We start from the raw sequence: 23,769 nt of genomic DNA, 5'->3' as shown, positions 1-23,769 counted from the left end.
TCTTTAGGCTTTTATATGTTGATTCAAGTATATGTTCATCGTTCATCTTACAGTTTAAATTATACTGCATTCTAAAACAAAGCATGCACAATGAATCAGTGATTTAGGTATCTTACCTTTTTTGTTATATGTTTGAATATCAACTATCCTAGTTAATTAATAGGGAGCTTTAATAAAAAAAAATTTTGGACCAACTTTTTCTTAACAAAAAACCATCATAAACTTTTATTTAATCAAAAGGGCTTGATATTTAATCACTAAAAAAAAAAAAAAAAAAAAAAAAAAACTAATCATAAAATAGCTCTACGAACATTAAAAACATGGGCCGAAGTGAAGCCCAATATGCAATAAAATTGTTTTTTTTTCTTCATAATTACCCCTAATAGAGCCTAAACCAATCCCTTAGCCAATTCATAAATATTGAGATGTACCATATATATCTCACCACCATTAAGGCGAAGCACCAGCCGCTTTCATCAAACAGTAACTTTGAAGTAGTACAATTTCTTTAACTGCAATTAAGGCAGAGCATTCAAGTCATACAACCGTTTTCATAACCACCATTAAGGCACAGAGCATGCAAGTCGTGCAATTTTTTTTTTTTTTTTTAAAATTATGATTATTAAAGAAAGGGTGTGAGTTACTATAATAATTTAGAAAAATGAAATTTTCGAACGTATGCGTGGAAATTCAACACCTTATCAATTAGGATATTAGACCACTTGCAATTGTACAATTCCACAATCACAAATCCCATTTCACAAAACTTAAAAGGTCAAATTAAATTCCATTTGAATTTGGATTCTCATTTTCAAACCATACATTGGCACAACAAATGAGGAATTTCTCAAAGCAAAATTGCCATTTGCAGAAGAAACACAAAAAATTCTCAAAGCAAAACTGAAACATAGAGGTACGAATCTCATATCCTTATTGATTTCTTACTTTCAAATTACTATTAGGCCAAGGGCCATTTTAAATCCTCTATGCGTAGGGTCTTATTTAATTAGATTTTTTTAAAAATTGCACAAATGACACCTATATGTCTTTAACTTACCATCCTCGCTAATAAAGTAACAATAACCACCCAAACTAAATATTTTAGCAATATTTCTACATACTAGCTCCTGTATAGATATGTGGCATCATTTAACTAGAGGGGAACTCAAGCTCAGTAAATGTACCCGTCACCTAGAAAAATTTCTTGAGGATTGGATGGACCACTTTCGAGATAATTGGGCCCGATTTCACAAGCAAGATGGAATTCAACCCCTCACGCATTTTAGTGACCGATCATAAGTAATGTGATTTATTTTGCTGTAGTTTCAGAAATATTATGAATTATTTTGGTTTAGTTTTAGAAATAATGTGGGTTATTTTGCTTAAGTTTCAGAAATAGTGCGGTTATTTTGTTGTTTTTCCAAAAATAGTGTGGGTTATTTTATTGTAGTTCCAGAAATAATGTGGATTATTTTGGTTAAGTTTAAAAAATAGTGTGGTTATTTTTCTGTAGTTCCAGACATAGTCTGAGTTATTTTGTTTAAGTTCCAGAAATAATGTGGATTATTTTGGTTAAGTTTCAGAAATAGTGTTGTTATTTTGCTGTAATTCCAGAATTTATGTGGATTATTTTGGTTATGTTTCAGAAATAGTGTGGTTATTTTGTAATAGTTTTAGAAATAGTGTGGGTTATTTTGTTGTAGTTCCAGAAATAATGTGGATTATTTTGGTTAAGTTTCAAAGATAGTGTGAGTTAGCTTCAGAAATAGTATGTCGTTATTTTGTTGTAGTTCCAGAAATCGTGTGTGATATTTTAGTTCAATTTCAGAAATAGTGTGGGTTATTCTCTGTAGTTCTAGAAATAATGTGTTGATTTTGATTCAGTTTCACAAATAATGTGAAATTTTTGTTGTAGATTCATAAATAGTGTTTATTTTTCACTTCAAATATAATATAAATTATTTTGGTTCAATTCAGAAATAGTGTGAATTATTTTGTTACTGTCATGCTTGTTAAGCCCTTTTCTGATTTGGAATTAGTTGATAAAGATCCAAAGGGGATTTTTTTTTCCTTCCTCCTCCCCCAATTTTCCTACTTCATTTTATCTCTTTTTTCTATGGTCAAAAGTCAAAACTGAGAAGCCCCACCTTCCTTCTTCTCCGCCTCCACCACCACCACAAAACCCATCATTTTCTCATCACCAAATCAAGCAAAATCATCAACTTGTAGCAGTAGTAATCTTCCTTCTCCAATACCAAATCTATGTCTCTCCTCACTCAATCACTCACACACTTCCTCTTAAAGCTCTACAAAAGTATGAATGATAAATAAAGCCCCCAGATCAGGGAAAGAAGTAATTAAAGGTACAAAATTACTCATGCCACTCAACCCAAGTGACCCAAAAAAAAAAAATCATAAGTCAAATTCCCAGAAAGAATTGAAATTTACAAGAAAAAATTTCTGAAGTGTACCATTGATAGCAAGTAAGGAAATTTTTTAGAAGCATACCATCTCTTTAACTTTGCATGCGTGTGTACGAGTGTAGGCGCGCTGAGTATGGAAGGATTTGAGGTTATGGAGGTAGAGAATAGCAGAGAGATCTTAAAAGAAAGAGAAATGCTAAATGGGGTTGGGCGCACCAAGTGTTGAAGGATTTAAGGGTAAAATTGGAAATTCAGTGTTTGGGCCATTTTAATTGGACTGAGTTAATATTGGGCTTTGTCCTAACCATTAAATAAAGTTATTACATAGTTTTTGTTTAACATTCAAAGTTTTCAAACCCTTATCATTAGTTTTCCCTAATTAATATTGCATTGCAAGTGTGTCCTTTTAATTAGTTGTTGCTAGAATCAGCAAGTTTAAGCTGTAATATAGTGGTTTGCAAGTTCTAAGTCCTGATAAGACCTCAATCGACCTTGACTCTAATTGCAAGGAAAGCTTAGACCTGGCATTTGTGTCATGTTTTTAATGTTCATGTCGTTTTTGTAACATACCCGATATGTTAATGGTTCGTGCCGTGTAACACCCGTTGAAGTAAACGGATAATTTGACCCGACTCGAAATTGACCCGTTAATATTATTAGGTAATATGACCCGACCCGTTATCCGTTAAGGAAATCAATAAATAATATAATTGAAAAACATAATTTGACCCCCAAAAATTTAAAAACATAATAATTTGTCACATAAATATTACTTTAAAACATAAAAACAACATTTGTCTTTTAAGTATTACATACCCCAAAATAAGAGTCTAATAAAAAAACATTAGTACATTACTACAAAATATCAAATGTTTAAAGATATGCAAAATCAAAGGAGTTGGGTTTCAAGGTTGAGGAAACCTTACGTGTTTTTGACAATAAAACCCTTCAACTTTCACTAATCACTAAGGAATATTGGTTTATTTTGAACTCGCTTAAAAATACTATTCATGAGGGTTTGTATGGCTTTAAAAATTCAAAAGACGATGTACCCATCCTCAAAGTGTAGAGGATGATGCGATCACGAGCGTTTGCATATTTTTTCACATTTTTCGCACTTGTAAATTAATTATTATATTCTTTTTAATGTGTCCAGTATTTTTAAATTGCTTGTTATTTTTAGTTTTGATGTTTTATAATTTTTTAATCTCACTCTTTGCCTATAGTATACTATAAAAATAAATCAAAATTAAATTTTTTATATTTATATAGAATAATAATACAATAATGTTGCAGTCCTATAAGATTAGGATTGTGATTGTGTAAATCCTACTATAATTGGGATATCTTTAGAAGATTCTCTAGAGTTAGATATTAGGGAACTTTCATGAAAAGGGCTTGAACTAAGTTTATTTTAATAAAAAAACCATGCTATAACTTTATTAATTAAAAAGACTTAAATTTTAATGAAAACCCTTAAATTTTAATAAAAAGGACAAAAGAAATTAAATTTTAATGAAAATGACATAATTATAATATTAAAAAAAAATTTGACGTGAGGACCCATGCAAATCCCCACACAAACTGTTTATGAAACTTTCTCCACTATTTATGAAACTTAAGACACTATTTATGAACTTACTACACTGTTTATGAAAACTTACGATACTGTTTATGAAACTTTCTACATTGTTTGTAAAATTTAACGACACTGTTTATAAAAATATGCACATATATTTATCCTTTTGTCGCAAATATAAGCGTGATGATGTATTTGTACTGTGTACACAAATTTCTGCTCTTCACCTGTCCATGTCCAATGCATAAAAAATCATAGCCAAGAATTGAGGCATTGAAATGAAAAACAAACAAAAATTTGTCTGCCATATAAGAAAAAACAGAGGCAATTTGCTGATAGTTGGTTAGGAGTAGTTGGGCCCACCACCAATGCAAAATTTCAAATTTTCACCATTAATAATATCAAATCTGCCACCAGAAGATGAAGAAGACGGAGGAGAAAGAAAGGGGACTTATGGTGCAACAGCCGTGCCGGAGACAAACGCCCAGCGGAGGGAGCAAAATTGCAATTAGAATCTCACAGCGACTCGGCATCTTTGTTTCTCAGATTTTTTTTTTTCCTAGAGAGAGAGAGAGAGAGAGTTGAGCTGTTGAAATAGAATGAGAGAGATGAGGTTTTTGGGTGGGGGGGGGGGGGGGGGGGGGGGTGGGGTGGGGTGGAGGATGGTTTTGGGGATGTGAAGTTGTTTGATGGGAGTTTTGGGGCATTTTGGGTGGAGGGTGAGGGACGTGCGCTCAGCCGTCAGCACGATTTGGATTTTTTTTTATGTTTTTTTATTTTTTTTTATTTTTTTTTGTCCTTATCATTAAATAAATTTAGTATATGATTTTTCATTAAAATATAAAGATTTTAAACTCTTTTCATTAGTTTTCTTTAGATATTATCCTATTAAAGTTGTAATCCTATTAGGGTAAGGAATTTACCTTCCATACTACTATAAATAAAGGCCCAATGGAGCGAGATAGTACACCTCACAATTGCACTTATCTCCTTCTTTCTCTTTACTGTGTTGCACCCCCTTTCTCTCTATCCTTATTATAGTTTAGTAAATTAGGCCTACAATACGTTATCAGCACGCTCTTGCCAAAAGTTAAGGAACTGAATGATCGTGGAGGAGGCTCTTCTACACAATTAAAGGCTCAATTATTTTCTGTCAATCAAGGTGTTTTAAAATAAATTAAGATATTTGAATCAACCTTGAAGTATGAAAACATTCTCCATGATATATGAATCCCCTATATTTATATTTTCCTTTCAATTATATATATTGCATATGTGTTCATATATTTGTCAATATATATATATATATATATATATGTATGTATGTATGTATGCAAGATTCTAAAAGACGATAGGCGCTAGCCGGGTGGTGGGCTAGGCCTTAGTACTTAGGCGGCTAGGCGGGCACCTAGGTGGACTAGGCGGATTTAAGTAAACCTATTGTTTATACTTAAAATATATATAATTTCATCATAAACTACAAAATAGAATGACATATATATTATGAAATATTGGAACATAATGAAAACATGAGGATGTGTTCACTTAACTATTCAGCAATTCTCTTACAATTTGTTGAAAAAAATAAAATACAAAATGAAAGTTATCTATTTTCTGTCTAAGTGAATCGCAACCTAAGCGAGTGCTTAGGCGGGTGCCTCATCAGGTCTAGGCACCATTTTTTAATTTTCAAACGCCTAGGCATTAATCGGGGCGGTGACCAGCCGTCTAGTGCCTAGGTGGGGATTTTTAGAACAGTGTATGTATGTGTGTGTGTGTGTGTGTGTATTATATATTTGTTCATGCAATACACAATTATGCTATGTGGAATTTGTGAGTCAAAGCACTGAAACTAATTTAAAAGCAATTAGGGTTTTTAACACTAGAATTTAGAAAAAAAAAGAAGAATAAGGGAAATTTGGGATTTTTTGCATTTATATTCAGCTCGCAACCAGCTTGGTGTTGGGCTGTTGTCTGTTACAACCCAAAAATTATTATTGGGTTATTTCCTTGCCTCATCCCGCAACCCAACTTTATTTGGGTTTGTTATTCATTCAACCCGAGCCCAATTTGGGCCTTATTTTTCTTGTGTGGCCTATAGCCAACATTAAATCATATATGGGCCTAGACAAATTTTATTTGTGTTTCTACGATCGACCCCAAATGGTCTCGATCTATTGAATTAATTAAAAGTGACCAGCAGTCTATTAATCTGACTAGACTTCCAAAATTATTAGCTTGAAGCCCACTTTTGGACATTAACGATTCAATATTTTATTTCTTTTCTTTGAACGCTGACTTCTTTTCGTAGTCCCGAAGCACTCACACTTGAGTTCCTAAAGCAACCTACACTTAGTTGTATATTGTATTATGTGTTCTTACAGGTGCCTCCTTTTTATGAATTGGAAGTTCATAACTAAACTCGAACTTGTAGTTTCGAATTTAGTGCCTTTGGAACCCAAAGTTTTCATAAAACAATACACCCATGAAAACTCAAATTTTTCTTGTAAACCAACCCAAATGTTCTAACTTTGATGCTTATGGATATCTTATTTTCGTAGCACCAATCACAATCTTGTTCCTTCCAATAAGTGAATTGTCGAACCAAAACAAATTCGATTTCACTGATTTGGATGTTTCTTGATCGAAACCGTACAAGACATGAATCTCCACTTGACTATCAAGAAGCTAAGAAACAATTGAAGCCAACAATGGCATGGAAAAGTTAAATAAGCCTCCACCATAATCTTCATTCGAAGACTTATGCTTGAAGCATTACAAATAGAAATACCTCCCAAATGAGGATTCCATGGCTCTTTGGATTTCCTAAAGCACACCATGATTACGTCCATGAATGAGTACGATTCTAAAGTTTATAAATCTGATTGAATTTTGACTGAAGAATACTTTTCTCGTCTTTCCATGATTCTAACTCGCTCCTGAAGTAGTAGTGTAGAAAGCAAAAGTTTACCAAATTCTCAAATCTGATTACTACCACACTTGTGAGAGAAAGGTACCCCCAGTAATACGGCTGAGAAATACCAAACGGTATAGATCTCGTTTCGGCTAGTCCAACGAATGGTGGTGCCCTGCTTCGACAAGGATAAAATGGAAGCAATGTTCTCCTTTGATAGAGGTGCACCGAAAGGTATTCCTCTACTTCGTCAAAGGCCTATTGAATAGACCCTTCCAGCTTCGACTGGAGCCTACTGAACCTAAGTTTGGGTCTGTCTCTCTCACAATTCAATTTCAAGTTTGTTTTTACAACATATGGTAGAATTAGGGCCTGCCAAGTTGTGACATCATACCCGAAGCGTAATCCTTGGCATCTAAGACCTAAAACTTCAAAAATAAGGGACATTATTCCCTAAGATAGAAGTATCATTGGTTATACACCTACTCGTGCCCCTGCCAATGTCTTTGAAGAGTACCATTCTCATAGTCAACTTGTGAGACTAATTTTGCTCCACCAAAAACCATTGGAAGAACATAATTTTGACATGAATAGCCATGTTGGCCAAATCCCCTTAGTAAACCATTTACTTTGTGAACATTTTTCTATGTTCTTGGATTCTAGTTTGGTGTTTGTTTTAGTTATGGATAATCTTATCGATATTGTCTTCGAATATGATTTAATTGAATCATGTTTCTTAATACATGTGACCAAATTCAATTAAAGATGTGATGGTACGAATGTGAGAAAGTTAGTTGTCTGGATGAATGCAATACTACAGACACTAACTTTATACCTAAATCACGTCTCTAGCAACGATTTCAGGTTTATCCAACCTGATTAAGAGCATTGGCATGCTCATCGTTGTATGAATGAGACTACATTACCATGTAAGATACTTTATATTCTCCTCATTCCGGAAGAACGTCGTTGAGTTTTAAGGATATTCGAGATGACAATGACCATGAATGAAACTACTGAAGAAAATAGAGTGAAATATCTTTGCACCACCTCAAAAATTGAGCCTAAAGCTTCATATTAGGGTCAATGGGCTACTTCTTGATTGGGATACACCACGTGTGGCCAGCCTAGATCCGGGTGATTCGAGCAGTTTACTTGCTATAACACGACCTTTTGGGACACTTAGGTCGAACAACGATGCCACGACGCATCTCTTTGCCTGAAGTAATGATGTTGTGCTTATAAGCACACTTTGCCAAAGCTGCTCGTTGGGGAAATTGATTTTCTACATCATCTCTAGCAAACATACCAAAGGACCCTTTTTTCACAGTGGATTCAAGGGAATATATGTGGACTAAACTAACCAAAATGAAGACCATATAAATACTTATGGTTTTGGTTAATGACTCGACAAACTGGTCACATGTTTATCCACACATATCACGAGTAAACCCCTTGGCCAATTTTAAGGGTTCACCACCCTAATTATCCCATAAAATCAGAAAGACTAGATAATGCCGAAGAGTTTATATCGAAGGTTTTTGATAAGTATTGCATTTCTTTTGGGTTTATAATTGAACATCAAATTCTCATGTTCACCCTAGCCTCGCAAAGTGATCATAAAGCACAATTTAAACGATCACCCATACCTTGGTAAACGCACCAAGCTTTTGATTTCTACCTCAGGCTATGCAATCTTGTATGCAATTATGTTGGTCCATCTTGAGGCCCATTGCCACCCAATCCTATTAAATGTTGCAGTTGGTTATTGGGTACGAACTCGACGTTTCGTACTTACACATTTGGGTATGCATTCCATGTGCTAAGTTGCTCCGCCGCGACGTACCAATATGGGTCATCCAAGAGGGATGTGAATCTTTTTCGATTACAATTCTCCACACTAACTCTCTTAGAGTCCATGCATGCGGTCTCTTTACTGCTTATTTTTACGGATTGTCACTACGATGAAATAGTCTTCCCTCCATTATAGGGAGATATGAACGTCAACATTCCTGTAGAACAATGCGAATTTGTGGGGACGGTGCCCACTATGTCTCATCTCGATCCCCATACCACACAAGTGTGATAAGCAAGTGTGAGTATTCTAGCTTTCAGGATGTTGCTCCAAACGCATTCCTCTGATCTAGCTAAAGTGACGAGATCATATACTAGCTGAAAATATGCCTGCAAGGATAGACATACTTAATGAACATCGAGTCAACATCCCCGAAGGGTGTGCTGCCCTTATTCGGTTTGGCTGCCCTTGTTGGATGACCTGGTACCCTAACAGATAGCCAATCAATTTGTTTTGACCTGAAGCACGACAAATCACTCAGTTCATAGGATTCACTTCCTTAGAAGAAGAAGGTCATGTCACAATATGAATCCATACTCAATCATTATCTCAGATCATTTCCATCTTATGAGATTGATCCAGATTACTTTCGAGACTTGAAGTTCTTGGTCTAGTATACTAGTTTGGATGAGATAATGGAATTGGAATGAGATTATCATCGATGATGTTTTCACTTATTTGGTAGCCACCGACATAAATGAAAAACGACGATTTTGAACTGTGTTCAGTTTATTAGTGACAACATAAATCAAATCCAGGTTAAATTCTTTACCAAAGTGTGTTTGGACTTGTAATTCCTACACTGCCTAAGGTAACCCTATTGTGTTACAAGTGGATAAGGAAGCGTAATGAGATGAATGAAATAGTATGATGTAATGCACACTTTACGATGCAAGGTTTATCTCAAACGCCCTGTGATTGATTGCATCATTGCGAATGTGGTTAGTGTTTCTCCATGGGGATATTAATATGGTGATTTACATGTATATTCTTGAATAATAACATGGACTGGGTCAAATAGTTCTAAACCACAAAACACCCTCTCATCTCGTTTGAGGCGTTCACTTACTGTAACATCTCGATATTTCTGATTCGGAAGCTAAATCCTGGAATAGGCCAAAATAAAGTCATGGTTAATCTCTACGCTATTAACCATAACAAATTTCTTTCGTTAAAAGAAATCCAGCAAAATATTAAATTTGGGTTTATTTTTATGGCTGCATCTAACCGTCTCGTTAAACTACCTACGTACCTTGCGAAGGGATCAAGCCATTCGTAGTTTGTCATTATGCATTCTAGAACAACATCTCTCCATCTTAAGTAACATCTACAATAGAATGTCCTTTCCACTGAACCAACAATTCTGGCACTAGTGCACTTCCATGCTTCATCACTCTTTTATTCAAAATAGCCAATGGGGTTGCCTCTACCAACTCTTCATCTTCAACTACTGGTAAAGGCACAATAGGAACCACAAATTTCTCAATTGCTTTTTAAGGCAAGATACATAGAAAACTGGATGAATCTTTGAATTGGAAGGTAATTTCAACCTGTAAGCAACATAACCAACTGTTGCAAGTATTTCAAAAGGGTGATAATACCTTGGATGCAATTTATTAAAAGGGTGGGAAGCTAAAGATCATTGTTGATAAGGCACCAACCTATTCATTTTGGATTGTGCAACTTCAATTTGACTTTAAGAGACACAACACTCGATTTCTGTCTTGCAAGCTTTTATCAACCAAATCAACTTTAGTTGTCCTCGCTTCATAAACTAGAATATGTGGTGGTGATTGCCCATAAACAACTTCATCAGGAGTCATCTTAGAGGCAGAGTAATAGGCTGTGTTATAGCTCTACTCATCGCAAGAAAGCAATTCAACCATTGTTTTGGCTGTAAACTGCAGAAACATCTCAAATAAGTCTCTACACATCTATTTACAACTTCAGTCTGCCCATCTGTCTAAAGATGATAGCCAAAACTATAACAAAGATTGGATTCTTGTACTTTGAAAAACTCCTTCCAAAAAGCACTGAGAAAAAAGGATCTCTATCACTTATTATTCAAGTAGGCATTCCATGTAGTTTGAAGACATTGTCCGCAAAAGTTTGAGCCACTGCCGATGTTGTGTAAGGGTGAGAAAGATGCATAAAATGGGCATATTTCAAAAGCATATCAACCACCACAAATATGATAGTCTTGCCTTTACAAGGGAGCAACCCTACAATAAAATCCATATAGATGTCTGGGATAGCAGAAAAAACGGATTCTTGAAAAAGCATTTGCCCCTTGATTTTTAGATCTTTTTTGTACACAATCTCATAATCAAAACCCAGCAACGTGGACACCCACTTTTGTTGAAAAGGTGTATGGGCTCTATTTTAAAGGAAAGACTTCAAACTGTGATGACCTATTTTGATTATGAAATGGTTTCTAGCCAAATATGATTGTCATTTCTTCACAGCATGTAAAACAACCATCATTACATGTGTTTTCACAATTTGGCTTGGCTAAAGAAACGTTTTTGGATTTTCAATTTTTTTTTTTTTATGTATTTTCATTTTTTAGTTAGATAATTAATTAAATGACAAATGCAACAAACATAAAAAAATAAATAAACCGAAGATAGAAAAAAATTAATTCAACCTGAAATAATTTCAGACTCCAATGATTGAAAACACATGCCATGCCAAATTGAATCAGGCAAAAAAGAAAAAAAAGAAAAAAGAAAAAGTATGGGCTTAAAACTCGGAAGCATTTCACAATTTCAAAATGTTTGATGTTGCTCCTCTTTGTGACTCCGTAAAACACAACAAAATATTCACTCCCAAATAAAATCACGTATTGTTCTCAATGGCAGGAGACGCAAACGACAAACAATACAAAAAAGAAAAAAAGTTAAAACTCAAGGACAATGGTACTTCCCGGGTTTAAAGGAGACAGGCAAGCGAAGATATAGATAGCAATCCACCTCCAAACTTGAAATTTGTATTGGCAACAAGGTAAAGTGGCTCTCCACTTATGTTAAAAAACACAAAACAATGAGTAAGCTAAACAAGAGACTTAGGAAATGATTTATTATTAAAAAAAAAAAAAAAAAAAAAAAAAAAAAAAAAACTAAGAATTGACATTATCTATTCTAAAACTAGGAAGCAATTGACTGTTTATTGGGCTACAGTCAATTGTTTGCCCCTCGATTTCACGCTATTTACAACAAAAACCATCAGATCTGGGCTGGGTTGGAAAGGTAATTCCCAAAAGTTAGGGGGTAATTTTGTCCGTAGGATTGAGCCGAATTTCACTTTATTTACAAAATTGCCACCACCTTTTCTTTCCCTCTTTCTCTCTCCCTGCTCTCTCGATAACCATCCATCAAATCCCCCGTTCTTCCCTTTTCTCACTCTGTAACCCTAGCACCGTTTCTCTCTTATTTCTCTCAAATTCGAGACTTCTCTCTCCATTCTCTCAACCTAGCCCTAGCGCTGCTCACCCTATTCCTCTTCATAATCTCAGTTAAATCCATCGTCATGGGACCTTCTTCCTCAGACCTTCATGTGTACGTTACCTTTTCATCTAAATTTGGATCAGGGTTCTGAAATTAATTTCCCCCCAATTTTCCCTCTCTCTTTGCAATGGAAGAACATCCATCGTCTTCCTCATCTTCTTCTTCTGCTGCTGCTTCGACCAGTAGGAATACTTCAGGCGGTGCTGCTGTTGATGCCACTGCCGCTATGACGTTTGAGAGCTTCGCAGCCTGCACTCCTGAGGCCGGCTACCAGAGAGAAGGACACATGAGAGGAGAGAAAGAGAGAAAGAGAGAGAGAGAGCGCACAGAGACAGGAAGGCCTGAGATTGAGGCCAAAGGCCATGGTTGCACAGAATGACTGAGATTTGAAGCCCATGACAGCCTTAGCTGATTGAAAAGGTGAGGAGTCGTTTTCAAATCTTTTGTGCTTTAGGATTAGGTTTACAAACTCTATTCATATCATGCAGCTTTAGATTCGAAATTGTGATTTTGTTCAGCAAGAATTCTAGGGTTTGTGACGTTTGTGAGGTTTATACATTTTAAATCTCCTTTTGTCTTCAAATTCTCTCTAATTTATTGCTATGTGATGTAACTCTTATTCTGTATATTTTACTGATCAATTGAACATGCAAAGGTAGTGATTGAAGCCTTTTGTTGCTGAGAATCTATTAGATCGTTTAGAGGTAAAAACCCAGCTTTTTTTTTAAATTTAATTTTTCTTCTTCGTTTAAATCTATTAGTTCTACTTAAGGAATGAATTATGATCAGAATTTGTTTCAGGGAATGGGAGAGCGAAATTCGAGAGAGAATGTCGAAATCGGCTAAGATCGAAGATAAAGACGGAGATTTTGACGGGTCTGCTCGGCTGCTGATATTGACAACATGTAAATCAGAGCTGGTGAGAATGGCGGCAGAGAAGCTCAGCTCGACCCAGAGTTAGGTTTCTGAAAAATGAGAACGGTTTCTGTAACATGCTCTTCATCTTCCTCTTCATCTTCTGGTATGCATTTTTCCCTCCAACTTTGCAAATATTTTTGTTTAAATGCTAATTGTTTGCTTGGTTTGTTGGGATCTTTTTATATTATTTTGATATGGGTTGTTGATTTTTCTTTTCTTGCATTTTAGTTTGATTATATTGTGAATCAATGAGTATTTTCCATTGGGACTGTAAGAAAAAAGAGTAATTTAATTCTCAGTACCCAGATTCTGATTAGTTGCTTCTAATTTGTCATAAAATTTTTAGGTGTTTTGTGTTCGACATATAAAGTAATAAATGTCCGTTGATACCTAAAAAGAAGATGAATGTAAAAGAATAGAATCTCTAGAGGGTTGCTTTAGGACCAACTGATGAAAAGGACCAGAGAAAAGGTTGTCAGATACACTCTTGGTCATGCATCTGTGATGTTGTAAGAGCTCTAAGACTATCGCTGTAACATGGAGAAAGGGATGTATGGGTATGGGTAGGGGATGAAAAACCTTTTCATTTTCCATTTGCTTCCTGAAAACCAAGGGATTTATGCGACTGCAGAGAGAGATGGGGGTGTCCTTTAGGTGCCTTTAATTGTCACTTTTGTGATTTGTCCACCCTTGATTGTTGTGTGATTCATTCTCATGAGCGTTCTATGCACAAGGTTTCATGTTATTCCTTCCTTTTAATTTTGATATTATTGTGCTTAATTTCTGTTCTATTTTATTGGGTGATTAGATTACAATTTACAATCCCCAATTTTTTATTTTTACTTTTTATGCCTCACTGCTATTGCTTTTATTGTGTCGTATAGAGTAAAGACTTTTTTGAATGTTATTACCACTGTGGTTTCTATGTGTTCGATACTGATATTGGTCTTTCCCACATGCGCTCTTTTCACAGGACCCGCTCACCCTATGGGCACCCGCGCCGGTGGGCTTGGCCCTTCCATCTCCTCCAACCGCAGGTGCATATATGTGTATATATCTGTCAAATCTACTTATTTGCATATGTGTCTTTGTAGGGTTTGTTCCTGATCAGTTTTCCATCATTTTTAACAATCTATGCACTTATATTGCTTTGGATTAGGATTTCAAATTGAGGTTTTTAATACGTTTGTTTTGGAATTTTTGAGATTGTTGGAAATTTTAGGGTTTGATGATTTTTATTTCAAATATTCAGTTTTAAGAAGCATATTACCAATGCACAAGGAGGAGCCAAGGCAAGTGTAGCCACTGTAAACACGAAGGATTCCAGTATTGCTTCTGCGCAACACGACGTTGTACAAAATGGAGCCCGTGTACATCCCCAATTACATGGTACATATTTCTAAGTATCAGTTCTCTTTTAGTCTAGAAAATGTATGTGTTTGAAGGAGTTCGGGAATATTAGATAATTGTGTTCTTTTTTAACATCTGAGTTGCCCATTTTGTTTGATTTTCATTTCTTGGCAATGTTTTTCCTTCTACTGATTTAATGTAGGAGGTTCTGATACGCCCATTGCAAGCACGCTTCCCGGACAGCTGAAGCTTCAGCCTTTCAGAAAAGCTCCCGAACTTTTCCAAAGGCTCCGACTTCTCAGAGAAGCTCCGGAACTGTTCCAAAGGTTCCAAAGGCTCTGACTTCTCAAGAACACCACCTCTCTTTCATCAACAAAGCTTGATAATTTGTTTTATTTATTTTTTTTGGAAAAATTCCCGATTTTGATTTTTTTCAATTTTTTTTTTGTTTTGTTTTTGTTAATTGCAGCTGCCAGTAGCAATTTTCCCAGTACACATGCCCTTGATACAGCTCACGCTACTGTTCCCTGTACCGCTACAAGGTATGCATGCTGATTTGTCCATATTCTTATTTATTTTATTTTGTAATATTTAGCAAAATCAAACATTTGATCACCTTCTTTTGATTTTGGGTTTGGTGGGTTTGATGCGTACTGATAAATTTATTTGGTTTTGGTTGATCTGATATTGGTGATTGCATAACACGTTGGAATGTGAATTTTCATGCGTTTTGTAATTCTGAGTCTGTGTTTGGATGCTGTAATATGTTGGATTACCTAGATACTGGCCTTCCATGACTCCCTTGATTTATGCATGATGGAACTAAGTTACTTTAGAATAGATAATTTTTCTGGTCTTCTTACTTTTGTTGGAATGTTGTTAATGTAATTTGTTAATTTTGGATATTTGTTTGTCATGGGTTCGGTAGAATTAGACTCCAATTGTGTCCTCTGGTTTTCTGATTTTTTTTCTCAATTAGGATTAGTTCTTACCAATTTCCTATGAGATTTGTGCATGTTTGTTTGTTAATGCTCATTGCTCGGTGAGGGTTTCAGGGATGGGAGGTCATAGAGATAGAGATAGAGATAGAGATAGAGATAGAGATATAGATAGAGATAGAGATAGAGATAGATAGAGGGAGACAGAAAGGGAGAAGGAGAGGGAGATGGATAGAGAGGGAGAGGGAGATGGATAGAGAGGGAGAGGGAGAGAGGGAGACAGATAGAGAAATAGTGATAGAGAGAGAGGGAGAGGGAGGAGTGGGGATCTCATCACCATTGCTGCAGATCCTCGATTTCATGAGTGGGAGAGGGGGGACAGTCAGAGAAAAGCACGGGGGCCATCGGGATTTGAGGGAGAGGGGTAGGGATCGTGGCTAGGGGTTTGGGTTTATCCTATCTCTCTCATTGCTTTCAGAATTCTATATATATATATATATATATATGCCAATGGAAGTTAATAATTTTATTGTTCTTTGGGGTTGGTTTTGTTCATGAATAAAGTACTGTGTTTTCGCTGTATTTTGGTTTCAAGAAGTTGATGGTTTTGGGTTATGTTCTTTTTTCCCTTTTTTCTCAATTCTCAGTGAGTGACACTTTTTCTCAATGGAAGATGATAGTTCAAATGTGTCAATGGTTCTGGAAATACGATTACAAGTTTACGTACATTCAGTCTACCAACAGCATTTTGGTACGTAGATTATACGCACACAAACTAAACCCTATTTGTGACAATTGTAGTAATGATGTAAGTAGGGATCGTTCTAACCGGGGATTAACTAGGGGTGCTAAACACTTGATTCAAATAAATAAAACTAATTTTTAAAACACTTAACTTACTTAACAAGAACTCAAAACAAGTACACAAGACTTCAAATACTTGAAAACACAAAAATAAAACAAATACGAATGATTAAGACTTAACAAAAGATGGGGGGGATTGTGTTTGGACGAGATTAAATTAAATGCACAAATTGTAATTAAAGGCAAAACGTAAATATGAATGTGATGAAAATATGGATGATGGAATAGCCAAGGGGTTCTTCTCCACACATGTTACACTTGCATACAAGATTGATTCTCAGTTGGTCTTTCGATAAATTATGAAACTCAACACTCCGGGTTAATTAGGTCCGCTTAAATTAACCGTCAAGTTCTCCTTAAGTTAATGAATTGGATGGGTTAGCGCAACGCAATTCACCACATTCTCCAAAAGTCCTTTACGTGAAAAGCACAATAAAGATACAATCAAAGATCATTAAGCATTATGAAAACTATAAGTGTTGACGAGGCATTCGTTACTATGATGAGCATGAAACTCGTGCCAAGAATTCATTTAACGCGATTGTTTATAAGCAACCTCCACTACTTGTGAATATAAGTTCATAACGATTAGGTGAAATTCACTTATATTCTAGCGTCATATTCATGCATGAAAATTAAGCGCGCATTCTTAATAAACATTCATAAATAAGTTATCAATCAAACGGTTAAACAAATTGAATCCACAACTTATGAAATTCCAACGAAAGTTAATCAATTCATATTGCAAATATAAACATAGTTTCGAATCACCCCCTAGCTAAAGGGGGTTTAGTTCCTCATAACTTTGAAATCAAAGAAACCCCTAAACATTCCAACAACTCAAACTTGAATTGTATGAACGTTTAGGCACTCTTCTCTTCCATTCTCATACGTACAAAACAAAGAGAATTAAATTTAAACTTTGAAATCAAAGAAACCCCTAAACATTCCAACAACTCAAACTTGAATTGTATGAACGTTTAGGCACTCTTCTCTTCCTCGTTGTTGTAGCACAAGGTCTAAGGTGAGCTTTGGGGATTATGTGAAGTGTTTTGGAGGGATGGGAAGTGGTTGGATAGTGGCTGCAATGGAGGAGAAAAACTGCACAGAAATGGAAGGGGATTTGCGGCACAAGGGTTGTGTTTGTGTTGTGAATGGAAATGAGATGTGTTTAGGTAATGGGAATGCAAGGGTATTTATAGGAGGAATGGAGGTGTATATGGCTGTTTGTTTAGGATGCAAGTGGCTAATTAATGATGGAAAAACAGCTAGGAAAACATGTGAAAGCTGGAATTGCATGTGAAAGCTGGAAATGGGAATGAAGGCCACGACATGGAATGTTTTTTCTGGAATGATGGCAGGTTGTGTATGTGTTTGTGAAGAGAATAAATGTATGATGGTGGCTGAATGATTAAAGGGAATGAATGGGAGTGACACTAGGTTGGTTATGCATGTGGAATGTGGCTGAATTGTTGGTGAAATGATGAATGGGAAAGCTGGAATTTCAAAGGGGGAGCCACGGCATGGATGTTGTTTGTTGTTGGTGAAAATGTGGCTGAATGGATGGATGGAATGGTGTGATTGAATGATTAAAGTGCATGTGTAATGAATTGGAGTGACAACTAGGTTATGAGGGGAATGCATGTGGCTGAAATTGCATGTGGAAAGGTAATGAATTATGCACGGCAATGATGTTGAGAAAGAATGTGTTGGCTGCATGGTTTGTGAATGAATGGGGTGTAAATTATGGTTGCACATGGAAGAGGATTGGATGGTGCGTGTTTATTAATGAAACTAGGGTGATAGAATAGAGTGGTTGGTTACGGTTTAGAGAAAAGTTAGGTTGAATTAGAGTGAATGGCTGAATGGTGCATGTGACATTGTTTTGTGACATAGAATGGATAGGGTGAATGATTATGTGGCTGCATGTTTTAATGAAGTTGCATTTGGAAGGGTTGGAAAGTGGAAGGGAAAGGCACGGCAAAGAAGAATGTTTGGTGCTTGAAATGCATGTGAATGCATGTGAGTGCATGTGTGTGTAAATGGGTGAAAATGTGGGTTAAAGTGATGCATGGCTAGGAAATGTGAGTGAATGATGTGCATGTGTGTGAATGCATGTGGAATAAAGAAGAGTATGGAAGTGAATAAATCATAATATGGCTAGTTTAAAGGGCTAGGGTTTAAGTACATAGAATGGGCCTAAAATAGGTTGGTTTGCATGGCATAGAATGTTTGATTTGGGCTAGAGGTTTTCCATGGCTCAAAGGATTTGTTTGATTGGGCTAGGCCCTTTGTTTTATGTCCCCAAAGAGCATACAAGGCTTCAATTTCGTCCATCCTCTTTGCTCCATGATTAAGCTATCCAATCCATGCCCAAAAGTGCCCCAAATAGCCTCAAAATGCACTTTCTTGCTCCCTAAGCCCTTAGAACCTGAAAACACACAAAAGAAGCATAAAGGACTAAAATAACTAGAGAAACATAACGTAAATGCACGAGAACAAGCCATTTAAGTCGCATGAATATGCTCTTATCACATTTCTATGCACACAACTCAAGACACATGGATATGTTCCAATCTCAGCGACAAGCACTACTATGAGGCCACTACCATATGCGAATATCTTCATACATGTCGGTTCCCTTTCTCACCCTCTTCATGTTTTATCCAATATTATGTTTTTTTATCTGATTTCATGTGTTTTCTTGACGCTTTTCCATTCTTTGATATGGGTAATTTGTTGTTATGTTTTCATGATCTGGGTCTTTTTTCAATTTGCATTTTGGTTGTCCAAGATTTCTAAGTTTTTTTATTTATAAAAATATAAGAACAAATTGAACTGAACATCAAGGAGTTTATTATGATCAACTTTTTGAAGTGTCGGTAACACTTCGCTTTAGGAATATGTAAAACTACCAATCATTGTTTGATAATTCCTCATGTAATGAACGACTTGGACTTTACCATAAATTAATTTAATTTCTATTACAGCAAATCTGGTCATTTTCTATGTAAGTTTCCCTTCATGGTTCAGTTCTGGCATTCCCCTCAAAACATCATTTGTGTCATTTCCTCTTTTTCTGTGTTCAGCTTACATACCTTACATATATATTGGAGACTACAACGACAAAAGATGTCAGTTCAATGTATATAAAAGCCAAGCTGCTTATCTTATCGACCTCATTCACTCATGTGTCCCTCTGTTCATTCATGATTGTTTTAAATTTATTCAGGTTAAATGTGTTTTATTCATGCAGTTACGTCTAAAATAGTTGATTCCTGCCGCAACACACGGGCATATTTTCTATATAGACTAAGATTTGGTAATATATGGAGGTGAGATGAGCTATTTCATTCCGAACTAAGACCTAAGAATCTTCGCAATTCTTATCCTTTAAATTTTGCATTTTTTTTAAATATTTATTAATTTTTTGGTGATGCAGGTAGATGAACATGTTCGAAGGGAAATCATGAGCCATAGATCACTGAAGCATCCGAATATCATTCGATCCAAAGAGGTTAGTGATCATAAACTATTTTCATTTTGTATTTTTTTAAAATATTTATTTATTTTTGGTGATGCAGATGCAGATGGATGAACATGTTCAAAGGGAAATCACAAACCATAAATCACTGAAGAATCTGAATATCATTCGATTCAAAGAGGTCAGTGATCACTATTCAATCCTTTTTTAGGTTTCAAACGATACTATTAAATGGTTTTCAACATTGGATTTAATAAACCTCTAATACAGGTTTAGAGTTTTGGTTTGGCTTTGATGTTTTCCACCATCACAGATTTTCCCTGATTCTTTCTATTTTTATTATACTTATAAATGAAATTGTTCCCTGGATTGCAGTTACTTTTCAACATCCGACAACACTGATATAGCATTTGATGTACACTTCACTTTTGAAACCCAATCGGAATTATGTTCCGGTCAATATTGAGGATCCAGGTAGTTCTAGGTCTCTCTTTTCTCTCTTTCCCCCTCCCTATATGTAGTTTAATCTAATTGAACAACTCTATTTATTTAAGATTTAGTTGCGTTCGTCATTACTGAAATTTGTTGCAAGAAATTGGGGGATGAATTTGGTTTCAGGGGAATGTTATCCTTTTTTATTCTTATACTGCACAGAAAAAAAAAAGCAATGCATTGGGTGCAAGTATGTGTTTTTTATCATTTATTTCTGTAGTTTGAAAGTCAATTGTGTTTTTGTTGCCGCATCATATAATTATTCAAAATGCCCTTTTTAGCATTTCAATACCATTTGCACGTCATTGTTAGCACTTCGAATACCTTATCCCCAATTTGAAGATCATGCAAAACAATGTGACATTGCCTCTCTGTTTATCTTAACATTGCCTCTCTGTTTTTGGTATCTTTGTTTATCTCTCTGACAGACGAGTGCATGGTTGTCACATAATCACATTACGTGTTTCTTTATCAAACTGTATACGATTTCTGATTCTTTCACGTATCAGACAATATAACGAACTTGAACCCAAAGAAGACAATAAATGTCAGGCAGCTATGTACAAGTGACATACAAGCATCTGTATTTCATTCGAAAATCAGGTGAAATACAGGTGTTTTTATCTGCAAAAAATTCGGATATGGTGTCCTAATAACTTTCTCATGCTATTCTATTTGATTCTTTAATAAAAGTTTTGTAGTTTTTAGATTGGTGGATCTTAGTAAATTAGGTAGTAAAAAGTACTCTTTTGCTTATTCTCAATGTAGTCAAATTTTCTCAAGACAATTTGAGCGGGGAAAAACAATGTCAAACATATGTCGTATATATAAACGTTTCTTTTGGTTGTGAAGATACACTATGGAGTGTGCATATTTGAATTGTCAGTTTCCTCAAGTGTATTCAATCTCCCATTTCATTATATAGACCTCATGTGGTACTTAATTGTTCTCCACTAAGATGCATGCTTCAGTACAATCGAATGAAAAAAAAAAAAAAAAGACCATTGCAATGTTGGTATTTCGTATATCTTATTTATAACTATGTTTTCTATTGCAAATTATTGCCACAACAATTTATATACGTGAGGTCCATGTGGCTATTATGCGTGCATTATTTTCTTCTAAGTGAGGATACGGGAAGTTTTCCTCATTATGCTCCTATGCCCAGTTGGTCGGGTGTATATGACTTGCAGTGAGCTCACGGACACAGATTGGTTAGTTCATCCATGATGCTGAGTCCTATCTTGAATGGTATCTTGGCCGCCGCGTTTTAGATGCTTAGGTCCGTGATTGAAGTGTTATTTGTAGTTTTTTCTTCTTTTCAGAATTCATAATGTTTGCAACTATAAAAAACAATATACTTTTATACCTATGTTTCTCTTTTCTTTGTTTTCATGAGAAAGTAATTGTCATTGGCAGCACTATAAAAAACAATCTCTCTGCATTATTCTCTGCTTCATACATAATTACATGATTTTAGGTTTAATATCTAGCTTTTTAGTTGTAGATTACTTATATGGGTCTTTAACTGCAATATCAAATTTCTTACTTTTTTCATGTTTTTACTTTTGATTTGCTGATATCTATTTTAGAATGTGGAATTATATCTAATATTTGTTTATTTTCTGACTGTCTTAATGCCTCACTGTCTGTAGATTTTAAATTTTGGTAAGAACCATGAAAATGATTGAAAAGCATGATGTTGTTTTCGAAATATATATTAGCATCCCCTTCTCACCCAACTGCCAAAATCAGGTGGCTTGACTTGAGGTGTTTTCAGATATTGTAATTGAATGAACAATTAGGTTACACTTTAACAAAAATGTGTAAAAAGGGTTGATAACCGCATTTTTAAGAGAGAAGTACTATTTTGTCTAACCCTTTTGAGTTCCCATATATCTTCATTGTTTCATTTATACATCTGTTGGAGGATTGGAGGGGATTGGGAGGCAGATGAGTGAGACTTCTGATGGTTACACAGAAATAAATGGTCTCTCACATCTTGAACCAGATTATTATTGGTTTGGCAGGTATGAATGATTCTAGCCTTTTTTTTAGAGGAACTATGCTTTCCATTTCAAACAGAATATTCTGTTATTAGAAGCAATTACATAGAGTTTGGCCAACTAAAATGGCTGGACAGAAAAAATGGTCCTAATTGTTCACTCTCTAATGATGTTGGCAAGTAACGTTGATTGTTCTAAACGCTGGCAGTGCTTCTGTTTTCCACAATGTAAGCCCAAGATTATGCGATGGTGCTCAATTTGGATTTGTTGCATAGCTAGAAGGATTATCTTGCAGTAATTGTTGAAGACCGTTATATGCCAAGGTATTGATTCTTTCGAATCCCAGTTAAAAAAAAAAAGTCAGATTTACATATATTTTGCATCATTATAATTAGTCTACTTGGGTTAGCTTAAGATTACAGAGAACAGCCTACTACATGGGGGAATAAATCTTTCTTATAGCATGCATATCCATATATAGCAAGCAAAGTTTCACTTGGTTCTTAGGCACTAGACCGTCTTTCCTTTAGCTTATAATTAGCTGCTCATGAATTCTTGGCATCTTATTTTATTCTTCTTATTGGGGTGTTTTACAGCACCGTATATTTTTTCAAGGAGCTTCCTCAGTTTGTTGTCAAGGCTGGTTCAATTTTAAGTAATATTTATGGTGTAGATTGGGAAAACAAACTTGAGGTATTAATTTTTCAGAGATAGTTTATGCTTGAAATTAGCCCTGTTTTTATATCTTCCAACATTCTGTTTTCTTGGAGTTACTGTGTGCTTGAAAACATGCTGAAACAACAATGGAACAGTTATTTTGTTTTTTGTTAACTGCTGAAACAGGTGCTAGGCCTACAGGCCATATATTTTGCTACCTTAACTGCAGGGTAAAATATGTCTGGACTGCATCTTGCTTTTGTTTCTTACGGAAATAGGCATCCTGCATTTTTTTTCTTTGAACATTAGTGCTTGAAAGCTTAGCTGCTGAAACAAAAACAGAACACTTTTAATGTTTTTTGTTAACTGCTGAAACAGGCCGTTGGCCTACAGGACATATATTTTGCCATCTTAACTTCAGAGGCAATATATGTGTGAACTGTATGTTGTTTCTGTTTCTTATAGAAGGGCAATTTTGTCCTCTCGGTTTTGAGTGAATTAAGGCGTTGCCGTGTAAGGGTTGCACTTGTTGTTTTCATTTATGGTTTCGGGGAAATTAAGCTCTCACAGAGAGCGGAAGAAACGGAGAGACAGAGAGACAGACAGAGAGAGAAAGAGAGAGAGAGAGGCAGAGAGAGAGAGATGCCGAGGGGAAGACAGCAGGGAGAGGTATGGCTGTTGTCTGCAGTTTCATTTGCTGTCCTTCAAGGAGGGTTTCGGGGGGATGGACTGTGACAGAGAGCAGAGAAATTAAGCTCTCACAGAGAGCGGAAAAAACGAAGA

General features: G+C 35.6%; 1 protein-coding gene and 2 long non-coding RNA genes across 3 annotated transcripts; all 3 read left to right on the top strand.

Annotated features, from left to right (window-relative positions):
• The first annotated feature begins 12,355 nt into the window (after positions 1-12,355).
• On the top strand, positions 12,356-13,152 carry LOC148697359 (uncharacterized). The gene is made up of 3 exons (XR_015961519.1): positions 12,356-12,697; positions 12,937-12,981; positions 13,079-13,152. It is a non-coding gene; the product is annotated as an uncharacterized LOC148697359 (long non-coding RNA).
• An 18-nt stretch (positions 13,153-13,170) lies between these two features.
• Positions 13,171-16,280, top strand: LOC148697358 (uncharacterized). Its single transcript, XM_088692407.1, has 6 exons — positions 13,171-13,298; positions 14,169-14,232; positions 14,448-14,584; positions 14,748-14,871; positions 15,015-15,087; positions 16,131-16,280. Exons 1-5 carry the CDS (start codon positions 13,250-13,252, stop codon positions 15,022-15,024), a joined length of 384 nt encoding a protein of 127 aa, XP_088548533.1. The 5' UTR covers positions 13,171-13,249; the 3' UTR covers positions 15,025-15,087; positions 16,131-16,280.
• A 4,032-nt stretch (positions 16,281-20,312) lies between these two features.
• Positions 20,313-23,401, top strand: LOC148697357 (uncharacterized). The gene is made up of 4 exons (XR_015961518.1): positions 20,313-22,353; positions 22,538-22,652; positions 22,926-23,022; positions 23,173-23,401. It is a non-coding gene; the product is annotated as an uncharacterized LOC148697357 (long non-coding RNA).
• The last annotated feature ends 368 nt before the right edge of the window (positions 23,402-23,769 follow it).

This window comes from Pyrus communis, chromosome 4, assembly GCF_041283825.1.
Source record: "Pyrus communis isolate YQ-2024b chromosome 4, ASM4128382v1, whole genome shotgun sequence".
NCBI lineage: Eukaryota > Viridiplantae > Streptophyta > Magnoliopsida > Rosales > Rosaceae > Pyrus > Pyrus communis.
This window is presented reverse-complemented; position numbering and strand designations above follow the sequence as displayed.

Excerpts from the sequence above, each read along its gene's own strand:
- LOC148697358 (XM_088692407.1), top strand. The coding sequence starts at position 13,250 with ATGAGAACGGTTTCTGTAACATGCTCTTCATCTTCCTCTTCATCTTCT. Across the intron at positions 13,299-14,168 it reads ATCTTCCTCTTCATCTTCTG|GACCCGCTCACCCTATGGGC; the intron begins GTATGCATTTTT and ends CTCTTTTCACAG. Across the intron at positions 14,585-14,747 it reads TGTACATCCCCAATTACATG|GAGGTTCTGATACGCCCATT; the intron begins GTACATATTTCT and ends GATTTAATGTAG.